Raw genomic sequence first — 26,354 nt, 5'->3', positions numbered from 1 at the left:
CTTCTTTCAGATGTTCTTCCACGAAATTTGCTTGGTAGGGCACAAGCTTGTTTTGACGCTGCAGATGCTTGGGTATTTCTTCCTCTAAGAGTTGGACAATCTGTTGATAGAGGACCTTTAGTTTGTTGGGTCGATCTGAATCTTCAATTAATTTGTAGCCAAGTCTTCTTTTAGTGTTAACTTCTTCCACTAACTCTTGAAGCTTCTTACCGTACCTGTGAGCTGTTGATTGAAACTCCTTTCTGCTGGTTGTGCTTGACTTGCCTGGTTGCTGTTCGCTTTTGCTTTGTTGGTTTCCTTTGAGCAGGGTTCGCACTTCAATTGCTTTATTGAATTGCACTCTTCTATTCGCCTCGCTGGCCTGTTGGTGTTGATTTGTTTGCTTCTCCTTGGGGGGTGCCTTCGGCACTCTCTTTATCAGGTTGGACAGCAGTTTGCCTTCTACTGTCCGGGTCGGCGGACGAAATGTATTGGCTGCTCTCCTATCAAAGTCAAGGAAAACTTTATACCGCCCAGTTCGTTTCAGCGGTTTCAAATCTGTCCGGATATTGTGTTTTGCAGTTAACTTTTGTGAACTGTATATTATTCGCCATACTGCAGAATACCGTTGCATTGGTTGTTGCTCAATTAGTCCTGATAATTGATTGCTCAGCTTTGCTGAATAACAAACTTGTTTCTCTCAGAATAACAAAATATTTCAAATTGAAACAATTTTTGTTGAGTTTTATCAATAACTCAAATTATAAACCGTATTTAGGAATTCTAATTCAGACAAATTGTAGCCTCGTAAATTGGCTATACTTCTACCATGTTTCAGCTTTCTGCTACAAAGATTACAGAAAGAGGGTGAATTACTGTAACTATAATTGAACAAGAATAATAATTTTCTAACTTTAATGTTAGCAAGTCTCTCTATTGGTTTCAATAACACCAATGTTGAACTAGAATGAACTAGAATAACACCAATGTAGGCTTCGTTAAAGCCAGTAAGAGAAACTGACTTTATGCTTTGCACAAAGTTTCTCTTACTTAGGAACTTTGTTCCTCAGAAAAAAATGAGAATATCAAAGTTAATTCTCTTTTCAACAGTCAAAGTTAAGTTATAACTGTACAATCACTAATATGATCTACAGAAACAAGACACGATAACAAGTAATTTACCGCTCAAGAAAATTTGCTTCAATACGCACTGTGTGTCAATTTAATATAACCAAAATTGCAAGTTTCAACTGATTTTGGCTAGTTCTTCAAGCTTCTTTTATGCTGCTAGTCACGTGGATTTACATGTCAAATTGAACTGTTGATTGGTTGTAGATAATAATGTCAACAGAATGTGAAAACTTTTCCATAACGTCACTTTTTCAGTGTAATTTTGATGTCATGGGAAGTTTGTTAACCATGTAGAAGTTTTATCGAATAATCTGTATCAGTAACAGGTTGATTCGCAATCCAATCGCAAAGAATCTGATGCTATACCGTTAAGTCGTATTATTGTTTTGCTGGTGGTTGAGGTAGTTCGGTTGGAGTTATAAATTAACTTCATGAATGACGATTGTGTACTAATAATAGTTGCTAAATATAAATGTTGAACAAAGTGAACAAATCTGTATGGCTTCGATAGAATGTAGCATTAAATTTCGCTTGTCATGGTATTCTAGCTTGGAGGCTTGAAATGGCCTTGAAGCGCTAATCAATTTGGTAATTGAGCTAGTAAGCTCAGCCTCCACACCAATTAGTGTTTTCAAGTTGTCTTTCCCATCTTTAATTTTTGCTATTTCCTCGCAATGAGGTGTTGGTGTAGAAAAATTAACACCACTGATTACGTTACAGCTTTTTGACAACTAATTTTAATTTACCTTTAAACTTTTTAAAATTGATAGATGAACATACGAAAAAAGTTTGATAAATGCTATTTAATTCAGAACTAATGCATTAGGAGTGTTCAAAACGTAGATTTTGTTGTGAACAAGTCTTGTTATAATGCAGTTTGTGGAATCAAATGTTAGAATTCGACAATCCCGAAAATAAATTCCATGGCTAATTCATGAGAACGCAAGAACTGGTTGCTTGTTTGCATTCTAAAAGAGAGAAATTTACAAACACTTTGTTCAACCCTGTCGCGATAACTGTATGTCCACATCAAAAAAAAATTTGCGGTGCACAGAGCTTCAACTCTGTAGAAGTTTTTGTAAAACTGGAAAGGCCCTCATCCGCTTCAAGAAAAACTGAAGACGAAAGATGTGATGATTGGTACTCATATGAATCACTTGCTAATAAACTGTTTTCTTGAAAATGCTTGTAGGCTAGAGAAACTGACTTAATCATGGATTCAGGCAATTATGACCATGTGAGGATGTGAGGATAGATAGAAGATTGTTCGATTGTTATCGGATGTTCAAAACCATAGCACAAAGCGAATGTGGTGGAAAACTTAAGCTGAAGGAAAATGTGATTATGAAAATGTTGGAAAAGATAACAAAAAACTAATCCAAAAAGAAACTCACAAAAAACTAATCCAAAAGAAACTTTGTTTGTATATTACTAGAAAACAGTTGACTCTCAGTATCAATTTCAGCCTGAAAACACACTGAACTGTTTCAAACAAAATAAAATAAGTGCAGAAACTACAAAGACTAGAAAAATTCAGATATATGTACGGAGAGGAAAAAAGCCTTTTGTCGCACTTTACAGAAAAAAAAATATTTGAAAATTATTCCTCTGACCGTTCTTCTGACCGGACTTCAATCAAACAATCAAACAATCAAACAATCAAACAATCAAACAAATGTTCTGCAAATAACTTGATTATTTGAAAAATAAAGATTGAGAATGCGCACCAAAGAGAAAGGCAAAACACTAATTTTTGTTATACTTGTGAGTTGGACTACATTTCGATAAAAGTTACTGGGGAAATAAGCAAATCACAATCAAAAATGATGAGCTTTTCCAGATACGCAACCAGATTCAAGGATGATTTCGACCAATGCAGAGTAGTAAAGTTTCCAAAAGATCCGAAACGAACAACTAAAAAGTGTTCGAACTGGTAATAGGAAAAAGTACGAAAACATGGCTTTTCAAGTGTTTCGTTAGAGGAAAAAGAGCTCACTCGTCTACATTTTCTTTAAAACCCATGCAAATTTAACCAACAATTTAAAATATTGCTAATACAGATTGCATGATACAAAGACTCCAAGTTGCAAGCAAACCGTTGGTCCAGATGTGTAGATGCAACATTTTGTGCATGAAACTTAGTTATGAGATGCGAAAACAAAATTTATCCTATTTGATTACTCTAAAGCCACCACCTAAACGTGTTTGGTTAATAATGCTATTCAATGGTTGGCAATCGTAGTAAAACGTCACATTTCGATGCAGAAAGGTAAATGTCTTTATTCATTAGGTGTTCACTTAACGTTACAGCTCAGTTCAGCAATTCAGAATCATTATCACTTCAAGAGTTGTTTGAAAAAGTTTTTTGCTCACCGAAAGAGGTATTTAAGAAAAACCTTAATATATTTGTGAATCAAGTGATTTTGGTTCTAAGGTAGAAACAACTGAAACAAGGAGTTTGCAGAACGATTTCAGAAAAATAGTTAGTTAAACACTGAGATACAAAAAACGTTTTACAAATAAATGCAACTCCCTGTAAAATCTAGAAACAACGATCTTTTTAAAACTTGTTCCCAAAGTCTAAAAGTTTTTAGGTAAAAATTTTTCACATATTGCAAAGAACTCAAAAACCAAAAAATTATATCGATTCTGGAAATCTTATCTATTAAAAAAACAAAACCATGAGCAGATGAAGAATTCGAGTTTTCTAAAATATTTGCTCGAATTAATTAGCTATAAATTTTTTGCGCATTAGTAGCCGGAAAACAGTTCCTTAAAAAATAGTTGAACGAAAAGTCTGCCTACTCGCAACCAAGGAAGACAGGCAGAAGTTTACTTATAGCAACCAAATGGCAATGATCTTCGAGCAACCTTCGGGTTGTATCTCCGCTTCTTCGGGTTGTATGGTTGTTCTTTTAGCTTTCTTGCTTAAACTTTTGCTCGTTTACAGCGCAAAAAAAGACACTCCTCATTGATCTTTTAAGGCAGATTTCAACATTTAAACACTCAAACCTTTTCTTTTCCGTATAAATTAAAACGTTAAAGATTGGAACAGCTATTATCCATATAAAGTTAGAAATCGTATGAAGGCCTAGATATAATATTCTGACAGAAGTGTGCCTTTAAAAAAATTAATCTCAGTTAACACAGAAAATCATAGTTTTTCAGACTTTATTACTACTTTATTTCCAGATTATTTTTGTCCGGATGGATGCCAAGTTCTTACAATTGGTGGAGACTATCCAGGATGAGAGTACGAAGCAGGTCGTGAGTACCATTATAAGCAAATTAAAAAAAACAGAACGAGGTTAGTTTGCAATTCAAAAAAGTGAAGATTTTTGCTCAGAGTTAGAAATGCGTGTAAAGGAAAAAGATACACGAGTAAAGACTCCATAATTGTTCATAATCCACCATTGAACCTAAACGTTGATGATGATGCATTACTGGAACGGATTGTTTTTTTTTTCATTTCAACATTTCTGCGCTGTGAATTGGAACCGAGCAAAATCAAAGCGTGTCATATTCTACTTGGTCGTGCGGAAAATAAAGGTCTAATGGCTTTTTTGATCGTTCAGTTTTTGTATTTTCGTGATAAAAACCAGATATTTGCGAATCGAAGGTATCTCAAAGGACAAAAAACGAAATAAATCGAAAGAATATTTACGTACGAGAAAGACTACCTGCAATAGATGCTTATATCAAGAACCTCGCGGAGGGCAGGGGATTCATAACATGTACTAATAACTGCACGGTATCCCTAATATGTGATCAAGGAAATGGGAGAAAAAACTTGTAAAAGTAAATGATGCTACTGAATTTGAAAATGAATTAAAAACAACTGCGCGAGTGCAGAATCGAACACAAGATCAAATTACTGGTTTCCGTAAACCAAAGCGAACACTTCGATTGACTGATGATGAACGTGTTGATTAGCTATTTTATTTGCATCATTCTCTCCTGAACAAAAGAAAGCTATCTTTGAAATCGGAAAAGCCAATTAAGTGCTGAAAAAAGTTTGAACTGAGAATAACTCAATATAATGTTTTGTTAACGTCTGCAGTATTGAAGACACAACATAGGTCTGCAACATGATTTATGTTTTTTGATACAAGTTCCCTATAAACTTACTTCTCAAAGTTGAAAAAAAGATGAAAAAAATTAAAAGTTAGTTTTTAACTAAATTATCTTATTTTTTTAATTACGTTATTTTTATCTGTTTAAGCATTACGGGCTTTTGGTTGTTGTTTTTTTTTTCAAAATCCAATGAATGAGGTTCTGCAGTTTTCGCAACTCAAGGCATATTTTTACCATATTTTAAATAAATATGTTTTTCTTTTTACTTCTTCGCAAACAAAAACTTTCATCGGGCACTGCAACTTCCGCGACCTGTTGCAAGCTAAGTGAACTTTACAAATTTGTTGTTTGACTCATAGAACTTTGGATCACAAAAAAATTTAATCTAAAGTCCAGCGATTACTGCGGCTTCAGTCTCTTGTAAGTTCTCTTATAATCCTCTAAATTTGTTGAATTTTTCTCAACAATAAAACATTTGACTCAATAAATGCTTGAATTTTTCTGTTCTGCACTGCAATTCCGCGGCAGCAAAAAAAAACTGAATTGGAAAAAAGTCAAAAAGAGGAAAAAGATGGATTATGGCCGCAATTTTTTCAAAGTACTTCTTGGACATATATGACTTTTAGAATATTATTTTAAAATTTAAGATCAATTCACAGAAATTTTAATGAGCTAGATCAATTTATAAACCAAGAGAAACCAAAACCTTATGTGCATGCGTTAACAGAAACCTGGTGCAACCAGTATACTTTCCAAAATATTTTCCAGTTGAATGGTTACGGCCAGCTGTTGAGGAGTGACAGAAAAATGAGGTGGAATTGTAGGATTTTTTATTAGGAAAGGCATCAAATTTCAAATTCAAGCAATTAAAAACAATGAACACGTACAATTGTTGACAATTGCTTTGTTAGGATATCAAAGTGAATAAGTGATAACTGTTGTTTATAAAGGTCCAAATTTTGGTTTATATGAGTACATAAACGTTTGTCAAGAACACCTTAATAAATTCACTATCAAACCGGAGAGTTTGCAAGTTATTTTTGGTAATTTTAAATGCGAGTGAGCAAACAAAAAAAATTGATAAGGTTTTGATTTTTTTTTCTCTTGTACATGACTGCAAATAAAGAACAGATCAGAACCGACAAGAGTCACTTCTTGTACGGCAACATGCATTGATATTTTTTTCGCGAAATTCGAAGCCTCCGTATATGTGAAGGATACAAAGATCTCTGACCACAAAGGAGTAGAATTGAGCTGCATGGTATCAAAAGGTGATCCGGAAAAATCAAACGAAAAATCTTTTTTCAAACTCCTAAAAAAACTTCAAAATAAGGAACTCAGGTTAGATTCAAAAAACAGTATTGCAAAAAAAACTGGGAACAAGAAATAATTTATATCCATATTCTGATTTAGGTTTCAGTTTAACGGATTTAACTAGGGTGATAAACAAGGAGTTTGGTCATCAGGTACCATTGCAACATTTCAAAAAGCACACTAACAAAGCAATCAAACAAGTTCAAAAGCCTTGGTTGAAAAACCTGATCAAAAATCTCAGTCTAAAAAGCTTGAAACCCAACAAAGATTGAAGAACGAACAGTCTGCCAAAAATAGAGAAAAATATAATAAGCTGCGTAATTGTTTCAAAAAGCTAACGGAAACAGACTTAACAAAAATTGAATTTTACTATTAAAAAAATGAAGAAAAGAAAAACAAAAATAAACGTTTACTTTCAATAATAGAAGATAATAAGGGAAAGAAAATAAAAAAAAGAACATTGATAACCTGAAAGCTGATGAAATCAATAACTATTTTGTTGAAATTGGAAAGAAACTATCTGAAACTTGTCATCTGCCGTCAGTCTAAGCCGGGTTAAAAAGTTAGAAAAATTCATGTTCTTAACTAACGTCACAGCAAAAGAAGTTTTCGACATTATCTAGCAAATGCCGAAAAAAACTTCCTCTGATTTGTATAACATTTCAAATCAACTGATTAAGTTTATCAATCCAAGCGTGTGTGAAAGATTTGCAAAAATAATTAATCATTGCATTGATTAGGGCAATTTCCCTAGAACTCTAAAAATTGCCAATGTTATACCTGCGTACAAAAAAGGTAACGAAAATGATTTCGGTAATTTTACACCAATATCACTGCTGCCAGTTATTTCAATAACTGTTAAGAAATGTCTACAAAAAAGGCTCATTTCTTTTTTGTCCAAGTACTCGGTAATAAAAAAAGGCACAGTTTGGATATCAGGCAAAGAAAAACACAATTAATGCTGTGTCAGAGCTTGTTGAAACATTAAGAATTTCTTTATGTTCAAAGGAAAGTTACTATGGAGTTTTTATTGATTTACCGAAAGCTTCTGATAACTTGAGTCATGAAACTTTAACATGTTTTGCTCCAAACATATTTTGCGTATGGTGAGAGGGGGAAAAATTATGACATTCTTAATTCATATTTGACCAACAGACAACAATGTGTTTCATTTAGCATGTAGCAATTGTCCTTTTGCAAGTAGCAATTGTCCACTTTTGCGGTGTACCGCAGGGTTCTGTTTCAGGGCCACTTCTGTTTTTGATTTATGTAAACGATCAGCCGGCTTTTTGTACAAACTGTAATGTAACTTTGTTTGCTGATGATACAAATATTTACGGAAAGGTGGATGAGGGAAATAATGTCACAATAGAAAAAGTGTCAGTTTAGATGGAATCAAATAAGTTAGCAATAAATACAGATAAATGCGAGGCTAGAATTTTTGGTGCTACTAATGAGACACACACATAGAGAAATAAAAATTAATGATTTCAACATCGAATTTGTCGACCACATTAAGTAATTGGGTGTAAACATTGATAGCAAACTGAGCTTCAAGTCACACATTGAGAAAATCGTTAGTCGAATGGATTCATTAGCAGCGGCCATCTAGCAGTATAAAAAATTTTTCAAAAGACACAAACTAGTTCAATTATGCAAAGTTTTACGTACAACCAGTATTACAGTACGGGGTTTTGTTGTTTGTAGTGGCCAATAAAAGCAATCTTCAGAAAATAGAGGGGCGGCAAAGCAGAATTTTTCGTTTGTTTTTTTAAGCTAAGAGATTCCAAAGCATCGACGAACTGCAATGTAAACACAAGCTGTTTTGTGTTAAAGAGTTACACATATATGAACTGATAAAATTACTGTCAAGTGTTCTCCGCCATGAACATCCAAGCAAATTATTAAAAAACTCATTTCCTGAATTAATTGAAAAAAATATCCAAATGAATGTGAAGAACTCAGCTAGTCAAAACAAAATTTTTGCAAACGAAGCAAAGAAACAAGTCACTCATAAATAGATTAAAACTCTTATACAATGTTTTAACTAAAATGGATGGAAGTATTGTTCAAAAACTCTGCTCATTTGATGCACAGGATTTAACAATCTTTTTACATTGTTTTAAAGACTCATTTAACATGGATAACAGATTTTTTGTTAACCTTTTTTGGTAAAGAATAAAACCAGCTGCATTTCTTTTGTAAAATTGGTTTTCTTATTAAACATTTTCTTAGGGGTTTCTAAGGTTGATTGGAAAATGGTATTATTAGGGTAAAATGTGATTTGAGAGGGTTTGAAATTACAAATAAGTAGACTTTGAGAAGAATTAAAAGGCATCACTTGACTGGTCTAGTGACATTGTGATGTCCTTTCGGGTTTTGTTTTGTTGTTTGTACATTTATAAAAGAAAGCAAGGGAATAAACTCGAGAACTAGTTTATAATAACCAAATGGCAATGATTGAAAATTATTATGCAAATTTGATTAGTTCGTATAAGGACTAGAGAAAGCAGCCAAAAGCAGAATCTGTAACTGTAAAGTTATTCTTTTCACAACAGAGTAGAGAAGGCAGCTTGGCAACTGTCCGTTCTTGAAAATAAGCAAAATATGAAGTGCTCTTCATCTTAAATCTTAAATTTCCTAGTTTTGCTACAAATACTGCCCTTTTTTTTGAAAAACTCGCATTTCTCAATTCAAAAATTATTTGATCTTAACCCAAAAATCACATTTTTTCATTTTCCATTTGGGTTAAAACAGCTGCTTTCTGTAACGTCCATAACTCGAAGCGCTTCCTTATTCCTAATTACCGTTTATCTCTTGATTTTGCTGTCTATTAGGCAGGGGCGGTTCCTCGAAATTGAAACAAATTCAGAAAAACAGGCGGATTGCTATGATTTTTCTTATATCGTGATTATTTTAAGAGCTTAATCCATGTGTCACCTTAACGGATTATTAGTGGAAGACGCTTCCAGTTTGGACAAAAATTATCATCGTCATCAGGTCAAAAATTGCGTTGCGATGAATTGACCTTCTTTTTGACCGAACGATAATTTAGAGGGAAAAAGATATCGTATATGCTCGTACGAAAGCAATTACTTCAAATGAGTGGAGTTTATTGCGCAATTTTTTTTTGGTTCTCAGTATAGTATTGAAATGCTCGATTATTTATGAAGCGATAGACCCAGCTGACCTCCATTCCCACATAATCTGCCTCCTCTTGAAGTGCTGATGCGTTATCACTTATTGGGAACTTCTCTATGAAGGCGTTTCTCAGATCATCCCTGGAGAACATGGTGGAGTTTCGCCCAACTGGCACATTGAGGTTTAATTGGAAACATCCACCGCGTCCTCCAAGAGTTTCTCCCGACTTCCTCGATCCAAGATGTGGATCGTTCTGATTATCATCTGAAAAAGATTGAGATACTAGTTTTCTTGGGTAAAGTTTCAACCAACACTGAGGTGGAGCGCACGTCTGTAACTTCTGCGCTCTGAGATAGGAAGAACAGCAAGTCTCCGAACTAAGACAATGTCTTTAAAGAGGTGGTGGCGGTGGTTGTTAATTAATCTTTTTATATTATTAATTCTTTTTATCATACTGATGTCGATAACAATTAAAAGGTTATTCCAGAGCCTCTGAGCGTACTAGATCTGATCAGAGACAATAGCGATGGCACTTGAGTCTTAATAAAAAGTGAATTCGAGCGCACTTTGATGGCATCATAAAGCGCAGTTGAGTCGTACCAATAGTAATTTCGAGCGCATTTTGAGCACAGGAGAATTTTCGGGAGCAGTTGAGTCTTATCAGAGGTCATTCCTGTCTAGAATAGTATGATCAGAGATAGAATCCGTCTGGGACCTCCCTAGTCGGATCCGAATGGTTATCTTGCAAGATCTTGCAAGAATCTTGTAGAATCTTGCAAGACGATACATAGTCTTGCAAGATTTTCTTCCAAAATCTTGCAAGATCTTGCAAGATAACCATCCGTCTAGCAAGAATCTTGTTCCATCTGTTATCTTGCAAGAATCTTGTAAAATCTTGCAAGACGATACATCGTCAGATTCAGTGAAATTGCAAGTCTTGGATCAGTACTGTATCAGCGCTCTGATCATGTCACCTGTTAGACCTGATACGTCGTCTTTAATCAGGTCTTAAGACTTGGCAGGTCTTGAGTTAAGTCTCGGCCAAAACTTGGCAAGTCTTGGTTCAAGTATTGCGCAGTTTAATTGTTGTTTTCCTTTCGTTTGTTAGTGAAAGAAGAAGGCCGCCACTTACAGTAGCCTGCCTCAAAAACTCGCCAAAGTGAAATACGAAGCACACGACAACAGGGTTACTTCCACGTTGTTCAAAGTGTTTTAGTGTTCCTTTTTCGGCACTTACTGTTATGTTACTTACAAAAGTTTGAAAAAAACCCTCAATTTTGTTTAAGATTGATTGAGTTTTCATTTGCGCTGCGATTTTGGTTAATTTTATGCTCAACTCAGAGGTAAATTTTTGTTTTTTTTTCATATTTTTTTCGCAAGAACCTTGAAAGATAACCATCCGTCTTGCAAGAATCTTGCAAGATAACCATTTTTTGCAAAAGTCTTGCAAGATCTTGCAAGATAAACATCTGGTCTCGTCTAGGGCTCGATCTGGGAATTCCTGCTATATGTTAACTGATCAAAGTTAACAGTTTTTTCGCATAAGATCTTCTAGAACTAATAAGCTTTACGAAGATCTTATAGACTTTTTTTAATGACCAGTGTTCAGAGAAAGAAGAACAAAATTGGGCCTGCGTTTAGCTTCTCGGTTAACTTAATGCTTCAAAATGTCCTTTCTAATGTAACTATACATCATTAATGATAAAATTTAATTCTGAACAATTTTTTTTCAAATTTCTTAATCAATCTTAAAAAATAAAAAGTTTTGTTAATAAAAAATAAAAAGTTTTGTTCCATTAGCTTGGAAAACTATTGTTACCGGGGTCTTGGTTGTCGTGTTCATACTCGACATCACTGTCACCTGTAACAGAACCAGCCAACGCAGACGACATTGTTGACGACACTGACTTGGATCTTCTGCCTTGTTTTTGGCTACTGCCATTGGAATCGTAGTCGACCCCTCTTGGTTTTTTGACCTTGGGACTGGCTGTGAGTGATGCCTGGTGTCTGGATGTGGAGCGGTGGATTGACACTGATGTTCTCTCCGCACTCAGTTTCCGAGTGTCCCGTTGAGGTGGCTGGGCATCTTGAAAATCATTCAGTTTTAATATGGGTATCATTTCTTTTTAATTTTCATCCTCTTCGCACTAATTTTATCAAAAATTATCGAATTCAAAAAGGTTAACTCACAAATTTCTTATCAAGGCTGCAAGTAATTAAAAGCTGATGGCGTCATTCAGGCACTTAATAATACACTAGTGGGTAAGGTAATAAGAGTGATGATAAATTTACAACGTTTTTCTCTGAGATAGGTCAGAAAAAAAGAATCTTTGGTTATATTGAAGAAATTGAATAAGTCTTGTTGTTTACAGTTAACAATGACAAATTCTGGGGATTGCTTTATTATAGTCTGCTTCAGTCGGGGTGGGCAAATAATTTTGGGATTGTGAACGGATGGTTGTCAAAAATGGTTTCAAATGACGTTTTTGTTGGTTCTTATATACTACTATAAAAATTAAATCTAAAACATGGAATTAATTTTGCCGCACATTGCATTTGACTTGTAGTGGGAAAACTGCTACCACATGAGTTCAGTTTGAGTCCAATCAGAGAACAATTTAGATCACGAAAAAATGAAACGGTGACGTCAAAGCACCTCAAAATATTGAAAATGGTCGAGCAAAATTTCTTTAAACTAAGTTTAATCTAAGTATGTTAAAAGCATGATCTGCACACAATATTTCACCCCCAAATTGAATCAAGTGATAGTTATAAGCAGGAAGTTGTGATCCAAAGTCATCCATTTGAAATAATCAAAAACCTATTTTTTTGCAAACATAAGACGAGTGCCTTTGCTGCTGCAAAATTTGACTCTAGTTGGTGTGTTTTGAAAAAGTTTTTTTCTCCCTGATTTGCAGTAAATTTTTCTGATTTCATTCAAGTACCATTAAAGATTTCATACAGTCCATACCTGATTTCATTGTACGATCCTAATACGAGACTAATGAAATTATATATGATGCTTGTATGATTAGCAAGAAATCATATACGATCTTCTTATGATTACCAAGAGTTATACATCTTTTTTTTCAAATAAATTTTAACCTTTATAGACAAGGCTTAACTTTGTGATCGGCAAAAGACCCTGAAAAGCAATATTTACTCCAATGTGAGGTGCTAAAGAGAAAAGTTGATATATCTTTCCACGAATGAAATTTAGTTATTATCTGAAGCCAGTTTTTACCATTCAATCAAACATAATTTATAAGAACCACGCAAAATTTGTTTGGTTTCTAACTTTGAAATCAGTTTCTAAAAGCGCATTAAATCCACAGTTATTGTTTAGTGCACCCAAATAGTCAAATGAAGACTGGACGTGCGATCTACTCAATATAGATACACATTGGCTGAATTACACGAGAATATTTAGCACCAGTCAGTGTGTCATATGTTGTATATTGCCGCTATGGATTAGAGAAAATTTTTTAACTTCCTCTGAAAATTATAATTATTCAAGTTTTTCGGCGTTAAATTTTTTGTATTATTCCTCCATTATTTCCAGGATTTTATATAATGACTTTTATATGAATACTAAGAAATCAAAATAATCTTAAATCACCTAGTACTAAGAGTAATATATGGCCTAGCTTGAGAACAAAGAAAGTTGTATGATAGGTGAAACCGTTTTCTCAAGATGGCCTCTCAATCAACGTTGTAGAGAAAAGGTTTTGTCTTGGTTCTCAGGTGATAAAATTGTCAACGAACAGAATATATGCAAGATTAATTGCACGATAATATTTACGCTGATCATTTTGTTGAGTATGCACATAGAAACGTTTCCGCTCCTTTTCAATCAACAGTTCTCTTTAAAATACCAATAAACAAATTAAGTAAGTCCTAAGTTTTTAACAATCTTTTGTATGGAAAAGATGAGTGTGACTGATGTGCAAGGAAAGAGCAAAATGACTGAGACATGAGTATAATGAAACATCCATCCCTCTATTTTGTTCGAGCTACCGTCTAAAGGCCCTCAAGGCAGTCTATTTAGTCCAACCCACTTTAGAACAACATAACATACTCAACAGATTTTTTTGTTCAGTCAATTTTCTCTGACCGATATATTCATCGTACAGGGTTGTGAGTGGCATCATTGAAAAGATTTTCAAACGTAGATTTTCAATTTCATTTTTTAAATTTTGCCTTTTTGCAAGGAGTTATGGAGGTTTAAAGTTTGGTGAACGTTAGCCTAACTTCCACTGTTTTGTTCACATTTTTCGCAATTTTTGCTTAATTTTTCATTAATTTCGCTGAATATATAATAAAAATATTAACAGTTAAAAAATTAGTTATATATATATATATATATATATATATATATATAAAATGCATAATTAATTTTTGATATATGATCTTCAACTGCAAAAAAAAGCTATTACGCGATGTGCTAGATCAATTCTGTTTTTTGTACTGCCGGGCAGCGATAGCAACGCCAGTTTTGATTCCATCGATAATTTTTCCAAGAGAAAGGATTCGGATTGTAATTTGGGTCTGTCTTTTCTTAATTAAATTTATTAATTTTTCCACATAACTGCAATTATGTTTGGATTTATGATTTCAAAATGTAGTCTTCCTTGCTGTTTTACTTTTGAGTTAATGGTTTTGGCGTTGATACTACGAGTTTTTTTTAAACTTTTTTTCAAAAAAAAATAACAGTTTCCAACTCTTGATGTTCTCTTTTAGTGTTTTGTTCAATCGCCATACTAATGGCACATTAATGACAAGTTGCATATCACATTAATGGCGTTGAAGGAGGGCGCAATCGATTGTTTTCAATCTTTTATACTAAAAAAATACTGAATACTGACAAATCTCAATGGTTTTGTAAGAAGCAAGTTATATACATATTTTTGTTGATTTGTTTTAATTAAAATTTTTTATCAAAAAAAAATGTCATCGCACAAATTTCTGAACAATAGACTCAACGAACTGAGCGTCATGGTCGAATGAAAGTTCGGGTAGTGGTATAAACATAATCAGATTAGAGTTCATTCTGGTGTGTGACCGTCTGATCGGATATAGCTTTGGACTGGGATAGCATAACCAGAGGTCACTTTGGGGGATGGTCAGATTAGGGGCAATCTGGTACAAGATCAATTTACTAATTAGGATGGTTTTGTCTAGGCGTATTGATCAGCAGGTATGTTCGTCTCAGATGGTCTGATCAAAAATCATTCTGGTCACTACTAGTCTCATTTTAGTTTACTCCGATCTGAGACAGTGTGACAAGAGGTCACTTTGATCAGGAACGACGTATTCACAGGTCTCAATTGTCTGGGTATTTTGATCAAAGGTCATTGCAGCCTAGGGCTGTTTGATTATTTCAGCTCACTTTGATCTGGTTTCTAGTGATCAGAGATAATTTTATTCTGGGACGCTATTCAGATCACAAGTTTGCTATAGGACGGTGTTATCAAAGGAGAGGAAGTCTATTTGCTCTGGGATGGTTTGATTTGAGGTCATTTTGAACTAGGACGGTGTGATCAGAGGTCACTTTTGCCTGGGATGTTTTAATCAAAATCATTTTGGTCTGGGAAAGTCTGATCAAAGGTTCTCGTGTAATCTATTCGAAATTTATTTCTTGCTGGAATTTCAGCCTAAGTAGTGTTGAATTTAAGTCTTTAGCCGCTGCGCTGAAAAGTATAACAGCAGGCCATTTAGTTCTTGTTCTAAATACTCAGGCCTGGGTTTAAACTTTTAAGAGACAGCCAGAGCAGTTTAAGCCAAATCAGTTTAAACGCTCGCAGATTAATCTGACTCCATTCGGCACTAACTGTGTTCATCTTTGGTGTGTCTGTGGCTGATTATGTGGGGATGTCTGTGTCCGCCATCTACAGGGAGGAAGTGTGCTGTGCTCTGAGTAAGGTTGTTGTAGTAAGCCGGACATTTCCTTAGCGCCTCCCTCGATTCCTTGTCCAACTTCATATGGCCGCCTTTGCGTTCAACCTGCAATTTTAATTTTTAAAAAAAACGTGTTCCACAACCTGTTTGAAGTCTGAGAGAATAAAAAAACTTGACTTATGCTTAGGTAGTAATATAGTGAGCTACACTCCCCGGGGGGGGGGGGGGAGTGAGGTCCCCATGTATTAAGATAGGGTATAGCGTAGTTCCAGGAGATAGGGGCTCTCACATGTATTAAGATAGGGTATAGATATAATGTATTAAGATTAGCCGGCGACATGTAATAGCCGGCGACATGTATTAAGATAAGTTATAAGCGCCGACATGTATTAAGATTAGTAATAGCCGCCGACATGTATTAAGATTAGTTATAGCCGCGGACATGTATTGATTAGGTGCCGCCATGTTTTAACATAGGGTATAGGTTTTGTGTATGTATTTGTGCATGTACATATGCTAGTATTATAGTCGGTGCAAACGTGGGGGGTAGGTCCGGAGACGCTCCTGATTGGCTGAAATTTTGAGGGGAAAATATCAATGTTTGTGTAGTTATCAAGTGTTTACTTGAGAACAATAGAATTGGCGTGGGTAGTTAATTGCTGTAATTATGTGAGGGGTAATTATGTGACAAGTTGAATTTTGTTTACAAATTTTATGTTATTAAATTGTGAAATTAATCGGTGGGGGTTTTCAATTACCCTAGTTATCTGAGGGGTAATTATGTGACATGTTAAATTTTTGTTTACAAATTTTAGGTCAATTGCAAAGATTGTTCCCCTAATTGTTTGAATCAATTGTGTAACAATTGTCTTTTGCGCACTCATTAATTGGAAAATATTCAATGATAGAAAAAAAATGAATTGAAATAGTATAAAAATACAGACACAGTATAAATGTAATAGAGAATACTAAAGAATTGTGCTATAGTAAAAGGAATTAAGTTATATGTTGAGTGGTGCTGTATGAATACCGTTAGACTGAACAATGCGCTTAGGGTAGAAATAGGACAGTCCCTTCTTGGTCTGCTCATACGTAGCAACACAATGGTTTATTGTTCTGAACCCTCTATTTGTTGAAGTAAGATTGATAATTTTATCCATCACACGGCGATATTTCACCATCGGTCCATCTCCGTTCTCTTCTACTGTTCTTTCGTTGAGACTTTTACTGCTGAACTTGTATTTGTCAGACTGTTCATTGTAGCAACAATAAGTTTTGCTACAAAGACAAATCATTACTGTACATCTGAATTCTTCCTTGAAAAGTCCTGGTTCCCGTTTATCATGCTTCTTATGCTTAGAGCAACATGTTCTAGGGAACAAATTTTGAATAGCATCTGCTTGGAAAGAGTCGTTACAGTCCTGCTGTCTCAATGCTTCCCATTCTTGTTTTTTTAGCAGGTCGAATACAATCATACAAATTCTCATGAGCTAAGGCTAAATAGAGAGAATCTGTATACATCTCTAACTCCTCAAAATTATCAACACCGCAAAATCTGTCAAAGAAGGTATAGTAGAGCTCCAACATACGTAATTTAGCGTACTGAAGTATGAAGAATCCATTTATTATAGGTTCGCGGTGTTCGATTTTTGATTTTGCTAGCTCAACTTCGTAAAGCTCATTTGAGACATTGTTCAACCGCTTAAACATTTTCCCATTGATTGCTTTGTGCGTCTTCTCATCGTTCAAATATTTGGTTTCTGTATGTTTGCTTCTGTCCATAATCTGATAACCGTAAGAGCTATTACCCAATAATTTCATAATCTCAGAAACAACGCTGGAATCAAGATTTTCAACTCCACCTCTTCTAGCGTCTACCACTGACTGTAAAAAGGTATTGAAACATTTTCTCGGCGTGTACTGTACAAATCTATAAATTCTTGTACATTTCAGACCGAGGCTGATGTAGAAATGTAGTAGGGGAGTAAAAATTGTTCCATTTTTCAGATTGAATCTTGAAATTAGCATTCGCTGAGGTTGCTTCAAAAGTTGTTTTTGACAGCGTAATCTCTCATATAATCCCCAATATCAGGTCGACTAACGTTGAAACTTTTAAAAATAGGCGGGAAATTCGAAAACTTGTACTTCAAACCTGCGGGAACTTCCAAATCACATTGTACGTATCCAAACATCTCCCCATTTCTTATTTTAACTAGTAAAGACTCCTGCTTCAAAGTTAATTTGAAAGGAAAGCACTTTCTCACCTGACATTTTCTTCTTCTTTAACACTTTCCCACCATTTACAGTCCCAGATTTCAACAATCTTATATCCTTTACTTTTTAAGTAATTTCTTCTCAATTCATCATGTTCTCTTTTTCTAATCCCTCTCTGTGTTTCCTCTTCCGAGAGACTTGCTTTAGCTTCCTGACAAGGACAGAAATGAAAGTAACAACCCATGGCTTCAAACACCGTTTTACAATGTGTGCAAAATTCGTCTACGCTAAAACAATCAATCTTCTTCTGTTTTCCGGTTGTGTAGTAGCTCTAAGTTTTACATTCGGAACGTTGTGATTGAAGATATGACAAAACCATGTTTTCAAATGTTTGAGATCTGTTTGTTCGAGCCCTGACTTTTTGAGAATCTGTATCAAATTCCCATCGAATGTAAAGTCCAGTGGGCACTTCTTGACATATTGAAAAGGGATAGAGTTGCCTAGCGTCAATACCTACGATAGACTTGCAAAGATTTTCAGAGTTTCGTATGAAGGTCTGATCAACTACTGCTTTTCTCGTAAAAACAATAGATGGACCACCAGTCATATCCTCACTTAATTTGTCATGTGAATTTTCGTCAGCTTCAACAAATGGAAAATACTTGTGGTTTGTTGACTTGTGAAGACAGATTTTAGCCAAGTTTGGAAGTGTACATCCGAGTTTTAGCATATCGATACCCTTGTTGTATTAAAACTCCATCATTTTTTGCATTGCCTCCATTGTTGGAACAACATCCTCGTTGTTGTACCACTTGACAAAATCTCTGAATGTAGCCATTTTTTCTTGCTCCCAGACCACTTTCAGGTAATTGTAATTGTCAATTCCAGAGGAAGGAACATTTTTCAACCTCAACTTTTTTAATGACTCTTGTTGAGAAAATCCACTGTTAAGCAATTTAGTGATATCAGTAAATTCCTTCTCAAGTGGATTATAGTTTCTCAGTTTGCTAAAGAAACAGTCGTAAGGAGGGAGAAAAGTTGCATGGAAATTTTCGGGAGAGTCAAACCACTCATAGGGGAAGAATCTTTTAGTCACACTTGTCTTGTATTCTTTAAGGAAAAAATTGAGTGAGGTAGCTCAACCGAGAAAGTTGAGGATATCGAGAAATTGTACGTCACCAAACTTATGTGAAACAAAATGATTTGCCTTTTTAATAACAGTAGGTTGAATGTCGCGCTCATGAATAAGATAGGGTAGGAGATAGGACTTAATGAGATTTAAATCATATTTTCCACTATTGAATCCGAACACAGGTAAAGTGTTCACATAACGCTCAAAGTGTTGCTGTAAGTCCAAAAGCTGGTTTTTCTGCATTTGGAGAAATTGCGTAGACATATCAGCTTCATCATCTTCTTCGGTACGTTCGTCTTCACACTCAAATGTTGAAGCGTTTTGATCCTTTCTTTTGTTTAAATTTTCGCAAATTGCATTAACTCGTGCTCAAAAACTTTGTCCGCATTTCAGTTTCACTTTTGTTTGCTAAGTCTTCAATAGCTTCAACAAAAGATATAATGAGAGCTTTCGGATCTTTATCGCATAGAAAGACAGGTTCATCAATTACATTGGAGGAAATAGAAACCGAGATTGGTTCATGCTTTCCAATCCAAGTGGTTGTGTTTTTATCTTTTAATTGGTCGGAGGGTACACATATTGGTTCAAAGTCAAAAATAGCCAAGTTCTTGAACAATTTTTGATTATCGTTGTTGATGAAATTCCAAATCCGTCAAGCTTATCAAATAAGGTCTCGCGCAATGTATACACACTCTTTGGGTAAATATGGTGTACTATATCTTTACACGTTTTAACATGGCGGTTGAAATTTCCCTCTTTCTGAATGAACGTATCGCAACTGGGACAACGGAATCGTTTAAAGAATGTGTTAAAATCATCCACATAGCATATTTTGTTGTTGTAACGTAATAAACTAATATTTTTCTCATACATTTCAATACTTCTCCTCGCAAGTCCACCAACAAAATCTCCATCTAAAATGTCAATATCGTAAATAAATATCTTGTGCTTTATCGCATTTTCGACAAATACAAGATGATCGATTGATTCCCCTCTGAAATTGATTGCGTCTTGTCCAGATTCATGGAGGAATGTCAATTGTAATTGTCAATTCCAGAGGAAGGAACATTTTTCAACCTCAACTTTTTTAATGACTCTTGTTGAGAAAATCCACTGTTAAGCAATTTAGTGAAATCAGTAAATTCCTTCTCAAGTGGATTATAGTTTCTCAGTTTGCTAAAGAAACAGTCGTAAGGAGGGAGAAAAGTTGCATGGAAATTTTCGGGAGAGACAAACCACTCATAGGGGAAGAATCTTTTAGTCACACTTGTCTTGTATTCTTTAAGGAAAAAATCAAGTGAGGTAGCTCAACCGAGAAAGTTGAGGATATCGAGAAATTGTACGTCACCAAACTTATGTGAAACAAAATGATTTGCCTTTTTAATAACAGTAGGTTGAATGTCGCGCTCATGAATAAGATAGGGTAGGAGATAGGACTTAATGAGATTTAAATCATATTTTCCACTATTGAATCCGAACACAGGTAAAGTGTTCACATAACGCTCAAAGTGTTGCTGTAAGTCCAAAAGCTGGTTTTTCTGCATTTGGAGAAATTGCGTAGACATATCAGCTTCATCATCTTCTTCGGTACGTTCGTCTTCACACTCAAATGTTGAAGCGTTTTGATCCTTTCTTTTGTTTAAATTTTCGCAAATTGCATTAACTCGTGCTCAAAAACTTTGTCCGCATTTCAGTTTCACTTTTGTTTGCTAAGTCTTCAATAGCTTCAACAAAAGATATAATGAGAGCTTTCGGATCTTTATCGCATAGAAAGACAGGTTCATCAATTACATTGGAGGAAATAGAAACCGAGATTGGTTCATGCTTTCCAATCCAAGTGGTTGTGTTTTTATCTTTTAATTGGTCGGAGGGTACACATATTGGTTCAAAGTCAAAAATAGCCAAGTTCTTGAACAATTTTTGATTATCGTTGTTGATGAAATTCCAAATCCGTCAAGCTTATCAAATAAGGTCTCGCGCAATGTATACACACTCTTTGGGTAAATATGGTGTACTCTATCTTTACACGTTTTAACATGGCGGTTGAAATTTCCCTCTTTCTGAATGAACGTATCGCAACTGGGACAACGGAATCGTTTAAAGAATGTGTTAAAATCATCCACATAGCATATTTTGTTGTTGTAACGTAATAAACTAATATTTTTCTCATACATTTCAATACTTCTCCTCGCAAGTCCACCAACAAAATCTCCATCTAAAATGTCAATATCGTAAATAAATATCTTGTGCTTTATCGCATTTTCGACAAATACAAGATGATCGATTGATACCCCTCTGAAATTGATTGCGTCTTGTCCAGATTCATGGAGGAATGCACTAAACAAATTTTTTGCATTGATCTCAAGCTCCGATGATCCATATAAGTGAACAGCTATAACTCGAAATAAACAAAGATAGTCTTTATAAGTCTCACCATAGCCATCCGATACGAGACAATTCACATCTGGTCGTCTGAGTAACTGTTCAAGAAGAACAGCATCGATACATCCCATTGGAATGGATTTTAGGAGAGCGCAAATTATTGTTACATTTGTAGTCAGAGCAAATAGCCATTTTGTGTTCTCCCGCTCCTGAGCACACTTCTCCAATAAATCTATCTTTTCAATCCTGTCCTGAAGAGAGACTAAGTCTCCTTTGGAACAGAGTAGATGAGATTTCTCGAAGAAAGTGTTGTTCTCGTGAGCGTAGAAGTATCGATACTCGTCTGTATCCACATTTCTTAATACAAATTTTGGAGCTAAGTTGACTTTGGCTGCACAGTTGAGTTTTTCGAATACTTCTTTCAACTTTTTATTAATTTCATGAGGATCGAGCTTGGGCAGCTTGAAGTTGAACACTTGATGTCTCCCATTTTCCATCTCAGTATCGTCAAAATAGTGATGGCAAGATCTAAGTTCTTGTTGTAGCTGCTCGTTGTGCTTTTCCAGCTCCTCTGATTCTAGAACTTCTTTAAGCTTTTCACTCGATTCTGTTCCAACTTTTGTTGAAGTTCCATGCTTTCTCCTCTTGTATTGTTGAAGAGAATAGAAACTCGGAAACTCCTCCAAGCATACAGTACACATAGTCCTTAGCTTTGTATCCTTAGGAGCGTGATGCTTAGCAATATGGTAACTCATGTCTCTGCTCTTCTTTGTACTGAAATGTGGACATTTGGGACAAAATAGAGTCCCACTGTCACAAGACTGCTTGTGTCTTGCCATATTCTTCTTCACCACCATTTTGTTGCACTTTGTGCATTTCACTGGAGATTTCTATCGAGAGAAGGCATTGTTTTGGTACAAGATGAAGCGAATTTGGGACGAGCAACTAATTGTGACAATAACAAAGTGAGAATGAAAGAAGTTATTTTTGTACATTTACGGAACGCAGCCATGACGCATCACTCCATATATGGAAATTTATCATCTCCATTTTAGGAAGCTTGTTGTTATAACCGAACATTCTAGAACATAATGAATAAACCAATCAGATTCTTCCATTTACAAATACCTTTAATATATAAGAACACTCACTTTAAACGTGTGAATTCATTCCTTGGCGTAAACTCAAAAAACTCAAATCATTCTTATATATCTTCTTTATCATTTCTGTTACAATTTATATAAGTTTTCATATTTCATCCAGCCATAATCCAAAAACAGACTCACAACAAATTCAAACAAATTGTTCCAATCTTTACAAACTCTGTGATTCAAATTTGTGTCTATCCGCAATTGACAGAATTCGGTGCTTGCAAACAATTTTAGTCCTATTGAAAATTGAAATTTGCACATGAATGTGCTTTTACAACAATGTTAAGGATGTCGAAAACAAATTCATCCATACTTCAGGAACAAATATTTACTGTACAACTTAACGTTATTGTCTTGGAACCTCTCAGCCAATCAAAATCCCATATTAAAGAAACTATCCTGAAGATTAACGATTGTATTTTGTGTAATTGTTTCTTAATTTTAATTTTCTTTTACATAAACAGAGTATTGCGTGAAATTTTGCGCATTCCGAAAAATGTTAATCAAAAATCATTTACAGTTGTTGGAAAAAATATATAAGAGGAAAGAAGGAATTGCCGATGCTTACAAAGTTGACGAGATTGTTGTTGATTCCTACTTCTTCCATACATTTCAATACTTCTCCTCGCAAGTCCACCAACAAAATCTCCATCTAAAATGTCAATATCGTAAATAAATATCTTGTGCTTTATCGCATTTTCGACAAATACAAGATGATCGATTGATACCCCTCTGAAATTGATTGCGTCTTGTCCAGATTCATGGAGGAATGCACTAAACAAATTTTTTGCATTGATCTCAAGCTCCGATGATCCATATAAGTGAACAGCTATAACTCGAAATAAACAAAGATAGTCTTTATAAGTCTCACCATAGCCATCCGATACGAGACAATTCACATCTGGTCGTCTGAGTAACTGTTCAAGAAGAACAGCATCGATACATCCCATTGGAATGGATTTTAGGAGAGCGCAAATTATTGTTACATTTGTAGTCAGAGCAAATAGCCATTTTGTGTTCTCCCGCTCCTGAGCACACTTCTCCAATAAATCTATCTTTTCAATCCTGTCCTGAAGAGAGACTAAGTCTCCTTTGGAACAGAGTAGATGAGATTTCTCGAAGAAAGTGTTGTTCTCGTGAGCGTAGAAGTATCGATACTCGTCTGTATCCACATTTCTTAATACAAATTTTGGAGCTAAGTTGACTTTGGCTGCACAGTTGAGTTTTTCGAATACTTCTTTCAACTTTTTATTAATTTCATGAGGATCGAGCTTGGGCAGCTTGAAGTTGAACACTTGATGTCTCCCATTTTCCATCTCAGTATCGTCAAAATAGTGCTGGCAAGATCTAAGTTCTTGTTGTAGCTGCTCGTTGTGCTTTTCCAGCTCCTCTGATTCTAGAACTTCTTTAAGCTTTTCACTCGTTTCTGTTCCAACTTTTGTTGAAGTTCCATGCTTTCTCCTCTTGTATTGTTGAAGAGAATAGAAACTCGGAAACTCCTCCAAGCATACAGTACACATAGTCCTTAGCTTTGTATCCTTAGGAGCGTGATGCTTAGCAATATGGTAACTCATGTCTCTGCTCTTCTTTGTACTGAAATGTGGACATTTGGGACAAAATAGAGTCCCACTGTCACAAGACTGCTTGTGTCTTGCCATATTCTTCTTCACCACCATTTTGTTGCACTTTGTGCATTTCACTGGAGATTTCTATCGAGAGAAGGCATTGTTTTGGTACAAGATGAAGCGAATTTGGGACGAGCAACTAATTGTGACAATAACAAAGTGAGAATGAAAGAAGTTATTTTTGTACATTTACGGAACGCAGCCATGACGCATCACTCCATATATGGAAATTTATCATCTCCATTTTAGGAAGCTTGTTGTTATAACCGAACATTCTAGAACATAATGAATAAACCAATCAGATTCTTCCATTTACAAATACCTTTAATATATAAGAACACTCACTTTAAACGTGTGAATTCATTCCTTGGCGTAAACTCAAAAAACTCAAATCATTCTTATATATCTTCTTTATCATTTCTGTTACAATTTATATAAGTTTTCATATTTCATCCAGCCATAATCCAAAAACAGACTCACAACAAATTCAAACAAATTGTTCCAATCTTTACAAACTCTGTGATTCAAATTTGTGTCTATCCGCAATTGACAGAATTCGGTGCTTGCAAACAATTTTAGTCCTATTGAAAATTGAAATTTGCACATGAATGTGCTTTTACAACAATGTTAAAGATGTCGAAAACAAATATTCATCCATACTTCAGGAACAAATATTTACTGTACAACTTAACGTTATTGTCTTGGAACCTCTCAGCCAATCAAAATCCCATATTAAAGAAACTATCCTGAAGATTAACGATTGTAGTTTGTGTAATTGTTTCTTAATTTTAATTTTCTTTTACATAAACAGAGTATTGCGCGAAATTTTGCGCATTCCGAAAAATGTTAATCAAAAATCATTTACAGTTGTTGGAAAAAATATATAAGAGGAAAGAAGGAATTGCCGATGCTTACAAAGTTGACGAGATTGATGTTGATTCCTACTTCTTCTACAATTTCTTGGACATTTGCGTTGAGAATAACAGAAAAATCCGATTTAGTAAAGGATTTGAATATGCAACATTTTCCATTTAAAAATTCAAATATGATGATTATATAACGAAACAATCATTTGATTTATCGTCAGAGCTACACATTAACAAGTACAAAATTTTATTTATTTTGAATTCTGTTCCCGAAATTTTAGAAAAGTACAGAAATCTAGCACAAGCGAACTGTATTCCAATTACTGACCCCATAGCATTCACTTCATCTGTACAAAGCGCGTTGTTTTTTCATTATTATACAGATTACAATTCTGAAGGAGTAAAAATTCGATTTGGAATTCGGTTCCCAAATATATATACACATATATATATATATATATATATATATATATATATATATATATATATATATATATATATATATATATATATATATATATATACAAAAATTCTGTTCCAAAAATGCAATACTTTCCGAGATTGATTTAAAATTTAACGAAGTTGAACAAATTTATCAGAGCTTGACATTTTTGGTAAATTTTGTCAATTCGTTCCCACTGAGCTATCCTTATTTAGTAAACAAGTAGTCATATCATGTGATACATGTAGTATTCAAAAACCATATTTGGTTTCTATTCACGCATTGATGTTCCTGCTCCGTATACGTGCATCATTTTATAACAAATTCTTGCATATTTGGATACATTAAATAATTTCAATTTCCTGTTTCGGTTACTAACCTCACTTTTTCTACAAAATATTTCCTTTTTTGGTTACTTTGTTCTTATTGGACGGAATTCACTATAAATAGGAGCGACAAAGTTAGACATCATCATTCTCTTTCATTTCCTCAAAATTAATTTCACCTCTGTCCCCATCGTCCTGCTAACTATTCATCAAAAATTTATACAATTGAGTTCCTACATTCACATTCTTCTTATCTACAGAGCTTACTTCAGTTTTAAAGTTTATCTGTTTCTAACTTAGATATTCTTTTTGTCCTACTAAAATTTGAAATTTGTTGTTTTCTAATTTACTTTCTACTTGAGAGTTTTCAACACGTTCATTTACAAACTGCTTTTGTTTCCAAAAAATCCACTTCTATCAATTCATTTGAACAAAATGGAGTTTACTGTGCAAAACAACAGTCTTCTGTACTCATTTTCCTTCACTGAGGAAACTGCTCGGATAAGTGTTAAAGACTTATCAAATGGATTATATGAGTCTGTAATCACTTTACCCATCACTGTGTGGCATATTATTGAACACCAGCGACAACAGTTCGACACCTATCATCAAGATCAGGTTCCAATTACGGAGAATCAAAATGGAACTCAAGCGATGGGACACGAAGTTGCTGTTGTTA

General features: G+C 34.7%; 1 protein-coding gene across 1 annotated transcript in view; it reads right to left on the bottom strand.

The window, feature by feature from the left end:
* The window catches only part of LOC142334856 (uncharacterized), a 113,505-nt gene that overhangs the window by 59,234 nt on the left and 27,917 nt on the right, over positions 1-26,354 (bottom strand). Inside the window, exons 7-9 of the mRNA XM_075383182.1 lie at positions 15,471-15,642; positions 11,459-11,725; positions 9,689-9,903 (exon numbers count right to left, since the gene is read on the bottom strand). Coding sequence (XP_075239297.1) covers positions 9,689-9,903; positions 11,459-11,725; positions 15,471-15,642 — 654 coding nt within the window. The remainder of the gene's footprint in view (positions 1-9,688; positions 9,904-11,458; positions 11,726-15,470; positions 15,643-26,354) is intronic.

The sequence above is a fragment of the Convolutriloba macropyga genome, chromosome 2 (assembly GCF_964194025.1).
Source record: "Convolutriloba macropyga chromosome 2, txConMacr16.3, whole genome shotgun sequence".
NCBI classification, from domain to species: domain Eukaryota; kingdom Metazoa; phylum Xenacoelomorpha; order Acoela; family Convolutidae; genus Convolutriloba; species Convolutriloba macropyga.
The sequence above is the reverse complement of the archived record's forward strand: the minus strand, read 5'-3'. Positions and strand labels throughout refer to the sequence as shown.